The sequence below is a fragment of the Nanorana parkeri genome, unplaced genomic scaffold (genome assembly GCF_000935625.1).
Source record: "Nanorana parkeri isolate BGI_ZX_2015 unplaced genomic scaffold, ASM93562v1 scaffold107, whole genome shotgun sequence".
In the NCBI taxonomy this organism is placed as follows: Eukaryota; Metazoa; Chordata; class Amphibia; order Anura; family Dicroglossidae; genus Nanorana; species Nanorana parkeri.
Window position 1 is genome coordinate 1229080 of NW_017306375.1, and position 9526 is coordinate 1238605.

General features: G+C 39.4%; 1 protein-coding gene across 1 annotated transcript in view; it reads left to right on the top strand.

Annotated features, from left to right (window-relative positions):
- ARHGEF37 (Rho guanine nucleotide exchange factor 37) overlaps positions 1 to 9526 on the top strand; it is a 55932-nt gene that overhangs the window by 18736 nt on the left and 27670 nt on the right. Inside the window, exons 8-11 of the mRNA XM_018553042.1 lie at positions 1861 to 1971; positions 4582 to 4908; positions 5788 to 5916; positions 8367 to 8562. Coding sequence (XP_018408544.1) covers positions 1861 to 1971; positions 4582 to 4908; positions 5788 to 5916; positions 8367 to 8562 — 763 coding nt within the window. The remainder of the gene's footprint in view (positions 1 to 1860; positions 1972 to 4581; positions 4909 to 5787; positions 5917 to 8366; positions 8563 to 9526) is intronic.

The window sequence follows — 9526 nt, forward strand, 5'->3', positions numbered from 1 at the left end:
ATCTTCTGCAGACTGAAAAAAAAAAAAAAAAAAATTCTAATATCACTTTGCTGCTAACGAAATTTCGTCCAATAAACTCAATTTTGACTGGACTACTGCTAACGAATTTCGTCCGAATCCGAATTCATTTGCGGACCCGAATCTGAAAAACCACTACTGCTAACGAATTTCGTCCGAATCCCGCAACGAATTCAATTGCGGACCCAAATCCGAAAAACTAAATATGCAAAATCCGAATCAAAACTAAACTAAACTAAATCAATGTTTTGCTGGTGCACATGTCTAGGGACAGTTTCTCCTTCCATACATAGCTTTATCATATGGGAAGATATAATTAATTAACATTTTCCATTGAGACACAACACTGGCTGTATGGGTAATAAAAAATTATTCTCATAGAAATATTCCTGTATAATGAGGCCAGTGGTCTTCAGCCAATAAACAAAACAGACATATTTCAGGTGTGCAGGGATAAGGAGCTGTGTTATAGTAGCTAGGAAACCTGCCTTGTGTTGAGCATATCATGAACAGGTAAACGTGGACATAGGTCCTATTTTGTCTATTCTAATTGGGCATTATTAGTTCTGGTGTATAATAAAATATTTAATAATTCTGTTATTAATTGTTGGAAACTCTAGCATATAAGAAATGCACATATCATCCCATTCTTTAGAGGACATATTAGGCATAAGGAATTGGCATTTGCTCCTAAAGAGGAGACTTGACTAGTGTGTAATAAGTAGGAGTATAGGGTAGACATTAGTCCTTTTGGATCTCATTTCTAAAATTGCCTATTAAAGGGTATTTGGATACAGGCATGTTTAGGTTTCTAGATTGTGTCTCTATCTAAAAAAATAAATTGTGGGGTAATTCATGGGTTGCTTGTAGGTGCTGAAAGGAGTGCATAATAACTCTCTGAGTTTTTGTAATGTGTTTAATTTCAGTTTAAGTTTGTTATTGTCCCATAGAAATAAGGAGAACGTAGTGTTCATTTCTTTAAAAAGGGATCTGGGGAATGTCACAGGTATATGGCTAAGAATATGCAGGAACATTTTTTTGTAAGAGTCGGCAAAAGACTCTGGTTTTCCCTATTCCCAGATATTTGAAGGACGATACAGTTTTTAAGGGTGATGGAGGCAAGGAAAAAGTTGTTGGGGTTGAGGACAAGGATATATGAACCAACGTAGAGCATGATTTGATCAGTTCTGTTGTCAAGGGTTACGCCACTTCAGGTCCCCAGTTGTCGAATATTAATAGGTGGAGTCTGTATTGTCAAAGCAATTAGGAGCAGAGCTACCGGTCAGCCTTACCTCATGCCTCGGTGAAGGGCAAAGGATGAGGCTGTAATTGTGGTTTTTAGTAGCTGTACAGTTGGCAGAAATGTCGACAGCTGATCGGAGAATGCAGCAACTGATTCCAGAAATCTGAAATCAACTACTAAAAGAAACAACAACTGCTTTTTGTAGTGCAATTTCATCGTCACATGTAGCTGCAATTGCCCAGTATTGATTACCCATGATCGTCCTGGTTTTATATAATACCAATTGCAGGTATTCTTGCCTTTATATTTGCACTGTACAGTCTGCTGTATGTGTATTGCTGATTCATTTATTAGCTGGGTGGCACAACTAAAAATTACTCATGCACTGTATTTTAATCATGTTTATTAGTACTAAAAAGCGCCAACTGCAGTGGTTACTACACATTTTTTTTAAAGCGACACTGTAATGATCTTTCTCTTTAAAAGGGGTCATATAAACTCCTTACAAGTTTATATGACCTGTTTTGGAATGTGGACACCCATATTTTTGTCACCATTATGTGAACATGAAAACATGTAAAGTCCCTTCTTTTTTGCAGGCATTTCTGAACATTCAGCCTCAGACATATCAACTGGAACTCCTGCAAGGAACAGTTCATCCTTTCCAGGCCTTCTCACAGGAACTCTGCAACAGTATATATTCAGTCTTTGTAAGTGCTATGATAACTGCTTTATTCATAATCTGCAAGATTTTTATAGTTCATTTTACGTAATTTAGCCTTCTGGATTCTCTACAGATATACACTTCTCATTGTATAGATCAGGGGCAGGCAGTCTTTTTAGCCAAGTTGCTGAAAAATGTTTGTAGGAAACAAAATAAAAAAACAGAATTGGTGTCTCTGTCACCACACACAACCCACCTGCACACCATTACTTACTCTGCTGCTAAGCAGGACCATTCCTAATCTCTATGGGATGCTGATGGTAATATAAGATTATATATACAATAAAGGTTTAGAACCCCTAGGAGCCCAATGTGATCATACAACATGCAGGAGGATCCCAATGCACAATTGCACAAATAGGGGGTTATTCACTAAAGAGCTGAAGGATATAGCCGTAGCTTCGGCTAATCCTTCTGTTTTCTTTGGGCCGCCAGAGTCTATTCACAATAGTCCGTACAGCAGCTGAAGGCAGCTGAGCAGGTCAGCCGAGCTGAACGCATGTGCTTCGGCTCAGCCGAGCTGAACACACACTGAAAGCAGGGAGAACGGTCTGCCGAAGCATGCTGAGCCAAAGCCAGCCTATGTACAGCTGAAATCAGCCGTACTTGGCTGAAGTGAATAGCCGAATGGCGTTTGGCTCTGTTCACTTTGGCTCAGTTTTTCACTTGGCTGACTTTTTGTGCTGATTTGGAATATGCATTCTCAAATAGAAGTGATGATAAATTAGGAACGTGACAGGAACTTTCTTTGCCCTTTAAGTTTACAAGAAAAAGGTGTACAGAATAAATATGGTAAATTCGTGGTGGGAGAATGAAACAAATGCATAAAGTTCTGAATATTTATTTGATGGAATGTCTATTCATTGTACAAAACACAGCAGTATATGGTTGTTAATAATCATGTACATGTCTCCTAGTGCTAATAACATAAACAGTGGCAGCTTAGCACATGAAAAAAGACATCATGAGAAATCAAGAGAACATCTTTTTCTGGCATAGTGTGAACCCCTTATCTCAATAATTAAAGTGACACTAAACTCAGGAGTTAAATCTTAAAAAATCATTCACATACCTTAACTATTAACAAAAATTTAGCATATTTGTGCATCACTCAGCTGTAGATCCTCAAATCATCTCTGAATTGGTGCTAAAACTGGAGAGTGGCTACATTTGTTCCCCATGGTCCCTGTGTGTGTTGTAAAGTAGCAATCGCTCTAGGGTTGCTTATGTGATGGACTACAATCTCACAAGATATAAGAAATTTAGAAAAAAAATGTAACCTATTTCTCCCGAGTTAACTGGAGTGTTGTACAGTAGACACCGCTCCAAGCTCACTCCCATGATGGACTATAATTTCAATACAAATCAGTAAACTAAACATGAGATTGCAGTCCATCACAACAGTGATTTTGGAACACACTGGGACCATGGGTAACAAAAGTAGCCACAAAATGTAGCCTATTTGAGTGATACACAAATAAGCTACACTTTTGTTAATAGTTAAGATGCTTGAATGCATTTTTAAGATTTAACTCCTGGTTTTAGTGTCACTTTAAGAGAGAGCAACTACACAAGGCCAACAAGGGAGAGTGCTCCCTCTACTGGTAAATATATAAATTTCTGTTTTTAATAGTAAAAAAAAATCTGAAAGTCAAAATGTGTAAAAAATACAAGGGTCAGTCAAAAAGTAATGTTTACCTTATATTTTTAGAGACACGTTGATGCGAGGGTCAATCAGAAAATAATGCCTCCATGTCTGTAATTTGAGATCTATTAGAGTAACTGTGAATGTTCATGTACCATGTTTTAGAGCTGTCCTTACCCAACTAATGTATGCTTTTCTTTTTCAGAATGAGTGATTACAACCATGTATCTGCAGCTTAAACAATGTGCTGTAATTTAATTTCTGGCAAAATCCATTATGGGCTAAAGAATGTTGATGGAGACGCTATATTGGAATTTCAGTTACTCCTTCACCCAACACCACACGTTGCTAATGTCCACTACAGCGTCCTCATGACATTTTTTTAATCCAATTATGGATTTCCTTGGGTGTGCAACCCCCCTTTCACCAGAAATTCAGTTACAGCTCGTTATTTTAGCGGCGGATCCGTGGTTTTAATCAATCTGAAAAAGAAAAGCATAAATTAGTGAGGTAAGGAGACCTCTATAACATGGTACATGAACACTCACAGCCACTCTAATAGATCTAAAATTACAGACATGGAGGCATTATTTCTGATTGACCCTTGCATCAATGTGTCTCTAAAAATATAAGGCAAACATTGCAAAAAGCCAAAACATGCACTGAAAATACACTATTCTTTTGATTAATTGGGTTTACAAAAAAATGTTGGATTAAGTACTGCTTTCAGGTACATCACAGTGCAGTAGCATGTGATTGAATACTAATGTAATGGTGCAGTAATGACTAAGCTAATGGCAACAATACCCTTTTGTGGCCAAGGGGGCTCTGACTCAAGTTGTTTGCAGTGGGAAGTTATCAGCTTTGGCATCATGAGAAAAAAAAGGGAACAAGGTCTGCTTTTGGTATAAACATATAATTAATGAAATATTCTTTATTTTATGGTTGCAGAAGAGGAGGGTGCAGTTGCTGGTCCTTCAACCCGTAAGTAACCTTTTAGAATGTTTAAAGGGACCAAAGAATCTGATCAAGAAAAGAGCAGACAAACTTTTGGACTATGAAAACCTGGAGAAGTATAGTGAGACTGGTAAAATTACATGGGAAGAGGAGGATATTGTGAACAACTATAAGTGCATCCATTCCATGCTCATTTCTGAACTACCGCAGTGCATCGCCCTGTCCTACCAGTGGCTTCAAAAAATCCTGCTTACCTTTATGGCCTTGCAGAAAGATTTGTTTGAACAAGGACGGCATGCAGCAGAAACACATGCTTCAGAGGTAAGAAAGATGCTGGGTACACCAGTCATCAAAACTTTCTATTTATGTCATAAAAACAAGTATACTTAGTTGTGTATTTGTATCACTCAGCTGTAGATCCTCAAATCATCTTTGAATTTGCGCTGACACTGTCCTTCTGGAGGGATTGCTACTTTTGTTCCCTGTGGTCCCTGTGTTTGTTGTAAAGTTGCCACCAATGCAAGCACGCTCTTGTGATGGACTACACTGTCATGTTTATTTTACTCATTTGTATTGAGATTGTAGTCCATCACGGGAGTGAGCTTGGAGCGTTGGCTACTTTACAACACACACAGGGACCATGGTGAACAAAAGTAGCCACCCTCCAGAAGGACGGACCTTGTCAGAACCAATTCAGAGATGCTTTGGGAATCTACAGCTGAGTGATACACAAATAAGATAATTTTTTGTTGATAGTTAAGGTACTTGAATGCATTTTTATTAGGATTTAACCCCTGAGTTTAGTGTCACTTTACTAACTCTAGCACCTTCAGCTAACATTGGACCTTGAACTGAATGTTTTTTTGCTGAAGTTTGAAGGCACCATCATTTTTTATTTTTTTGCATGATTTTATCCAGTTGCTGAAGGCAACTTCAGGCTGACATCTTAATATGATTGAACTGATCCATCGAAGATGTAAGATTTTAGAATGCCACCATCTATCATACTCTTAAGAACATCAATCACACACAAAAAATATTTTTGAATTTTTACAACCCATAGTGTAGCGAGAGCAATACCTCTCTGTATTATTCATAAAATGAAACAGAAATTGATTGTCACTTTGTTTTCCCTCTAACATTAATGAAAACTTTAGTGGATCACTACATATAGTTGCATATATTTACATGTATTTCTAGATGCAGTGTTGCATGGCTGCAGAGGAAAACTTTAAGAGATGGGTAAACGACAGTATCTGCCAAATGGTTTCTCAGCTCAGTGAATTCATCAAAATATTTGAGGAGGAATCATTACCACCAATAGTACAGGTAAGCATCTTTCTGAAAATGCCTACAGACAAATTAGAATATAGTAAGATGCAGTAACCTCACATCTATTTCCATTGTATACAGTTTCTTATTAATGTAACACCTTCCTCATTGCTACATCTTTAGACCTTAGATGTCTGGCACACATGCACAGTAATGCTATGACCTTCCCTCCAGTAGTGTCCCACTCCAAGTTTATATTACCATAAAGGTAATTACCTCTCAGGAAAATAGACAGTAGAGCTCTTTGAGGAGATAATAATAATAATCACCCCAATAATCATATTCCGACTAACAAATAAGTTTTATACATAATGAGGTTTGAAAACAGGCTCACCCTAGTATTTATCGAAACTAGCAGTTCAAGAAATATATCCTACAATTATTATTTTAAAAAAGCACATGGGAAGTAGAGAGTTTTGTTTTTCATGTTAGTTCCAGGCTAAAATAGAGATGTGCAGATCAAAATAATAAATGGAATGTTAAGTAGTAAAGGTGGGAATCGGTAACAGTTTACACAACTATAGGACATAAAATTTAACTTTGTGATTATTATTATTACTATACAGGATTTATATAGCGCCAACAGTTGGTGCAGCGCTTTACAAAATGGGGGACAGTACAGTTATAATACCATTTCAGAACAGTAGGGTTAGGAGGGCCCTGTTCATGAGAGCTTACGATCTAGTAGGAGGGGCAAGTAATACAAAAGGTAATAATTGTTTAGTTTGAGTTAGTGGAAGAAGTAAAAGGGCAGTTATGTTGAGGTGGGATTGGCTACCCTGAAGAGATGAGTTTTTAAGGGTCCCCTAAAGGTGGACAGCACAGAAGATAAGCGGACAGACTGTGGTAGGGCATTCCAGAGGATGGGAGACACTCTGGAGAAGTCCAGGAGGCAAGCATGGGAGGAGGCGATGAGAGAGCCAGAGAGCAAGAGAGCGCCAGAGGAGCAGAGAGGACGGTTTGGGTGATATTTTGAGATGAGGTTGGAGATGTAGTCGGGGGCAGAGTTGTGGATGGCCTTGTATGTTGTTAGCATTTTGAATTTTATTAGTTGGGCAATTGGGAGCCAATGAAGGGATTGGCAGAGAGGGGCGACAGACGCTGAACAGTTGGTAAGGTGGATGAGTCTGGCAGCATGATAGACTGAAGGGGGGATAGTCTGTTTAGTGATAGACCAACAAGGAAGGAGTTACAGTAGTCGAGACAAGATATTGTAAGGGAGTGGCCTACCATTAAAAGTTTTGCGTTGTCATTTGTAGGGATGAATTTTGGAAATGTCACGGTGGTTAAGTCGACAAGAGTTGAATAGTGATTGGATGTGGGATTGAAAGGAGAGCTCAGAATCAAGAATTACAGCAAGCAGCCTGGCTTGACAGGAGGGGTTGGTTGTAGTGCTGTTAATTGTGATGGGGAAGTTGGGGGAGGGCACACGGAGAGGAGGAGATATTATAAGCTCAGTTTTGGACAGATTGAGTTTATGGTAGTGGTGTGACATCCATGATGAGATTTCAGTAAGTAGCTTAGTGATACGTTAAGAGAGAGAGGGGGTGAGCTAAGGGAGATTGAGTGGAGAGATAGATTTGGGTGTCATCAGCATAAATATGGTATTGGAAGCCATGGGAGGCTATCAACTGACCCAGGGAAGAGGTGTAGCTGGAGAATAGAAGGGTCCCAAGGACGGACCCTTGGGGAACCCCCACAGGAAGAGGAGAGGGTTAAAGGTAGAATTGGGAACAGTTAACAAGTACAGTCCGCAATATGATGCCCATTACCATGCATGAGCAAGATCTTGCTGCCATATTTTTTAAATCACAGTATGCAAGCAGTGGGGATCTCACCACCAAATCATAACTATAAGCTGACGAGAGTCTGCATATTTACACTATCGCGCATACGTGGGATCTCGCTGGATATTTTTGACATCACAATATGACAGTGAGAGCTGGCAAATGCACAGTAGTGAGCGTTCTGTACTGCTACTACCATGCATACACAAAATTCTAGAAAAGCACCAGGAGTCTCACTACTCTGCCAGCTCTTCCTGACTTTGCAGCTTTCCTCACACCACTCTACCAGCACAACCTCCTTTCTCCTCTCACTACGTACTGCTCTGCAGACTACATGAAAAAGTAATATTGCATTTATTTTTTATTTTACTATGTGTGTGTGCATCAAACTGTAAATGCTGCCTTATGTAATTAATTTATAGGTTTAACCTTTTACACTCCTATTACTCTCCTACTGACCCTTCATTCTGCTAAAAATTACACAATGGTCAGTGACTTATCTGACTTTACCAAAGTTGCCGTGTTTACTGGATAGCATTAGTAGCTCACTGAATGCTTTCACATGACTTCTGGAATTTCTTGTTGCAATCTTATATATTTTGAAATGTTGAAATGATCAGTCTCCATTTTATCCCACTTCTTTCTCTTTCCATGTATTAGGAGCACACTCCAGCCACTCAACGCCACATCCAACAGCTACTGCAACGCTACAAAGCTGATAAGCTGTTCCAGGTAGTGAGCAGTTTTGCAAGCTATAGGGAAATGGAGCTGAGCCTTAGCCGTGGTGATGTGGTCGCAGTTATCCAGCTTGCGGACACAAAAGGAAACAAAAACCGATGGCTGGTCGACACAGGAGGTATAAGCTATACCCTGAATAAATATATATGGTATAGTGAAACCTTTCATTAATAGTCAGTGGAAACCACTTTGTGGGCTGTGTTTTAAAATACAACAGCCTATGCTGATATGTACTGATTTGTGTTGCAGACATTCAGAGATGTATTATTGTCTTTTGAGCACTAGATGGCGCTGCAGTGCAATTTCATTCTCTATGCTCATGCATGTTTATCCATGATCTTTATGTTTCCTGTTTGTTGATGTATTTCTAAATACATGTATGCAACATCCTTCTAACCAAGTAAAACTTACTTAAGCATTCCTCAAGATTTCAGTGCTTCATCTAAACACATAACAAACAGGTTATGGGCCCAGGCACTGAACAGAGCACTGCAAGTCAACAAATGCTGCATCCAAGCTGGTGAAAGATGTCAAGTAGTTCAGATAAGTTGGAAATTGCAAAGCTCAACAATAGCAACTATCAGCTATGGAAGTTCAAGCTTGAAATGCTGCTAAACAAAGATGACTTATGGCAGGGCTCAAAATTTCAGGTCATGAGCTACTAGCCAGGCCGTAAAAGTTACTCACCACCAGTTGCCCTGCAAAACACAAACACAACCCGCACAATGCGCAGGGCACAGAAGATTACACATACAGCCACAGCACAATGCACAGGACATTATACATACAGCCACAGCACAACGCACAGGACATTACACATACAGTCACAGCACAACGCACAGAACATTACACATACAGCCACAGCACAACGCACAGAACATTACACACACAGCCACAGCACAACGCACAGAACATTACACATACAGCCACAGCACAACGCACAGAACATTACAAATACAGCCACAGCACAATGCACTGAGCATTACACATACAGCCACAGCACAACCCACTGGACATTACACATACAGCCAGAGCACAACGCACAGGACATTACACATACAGCCACAGCACAACACACAGGA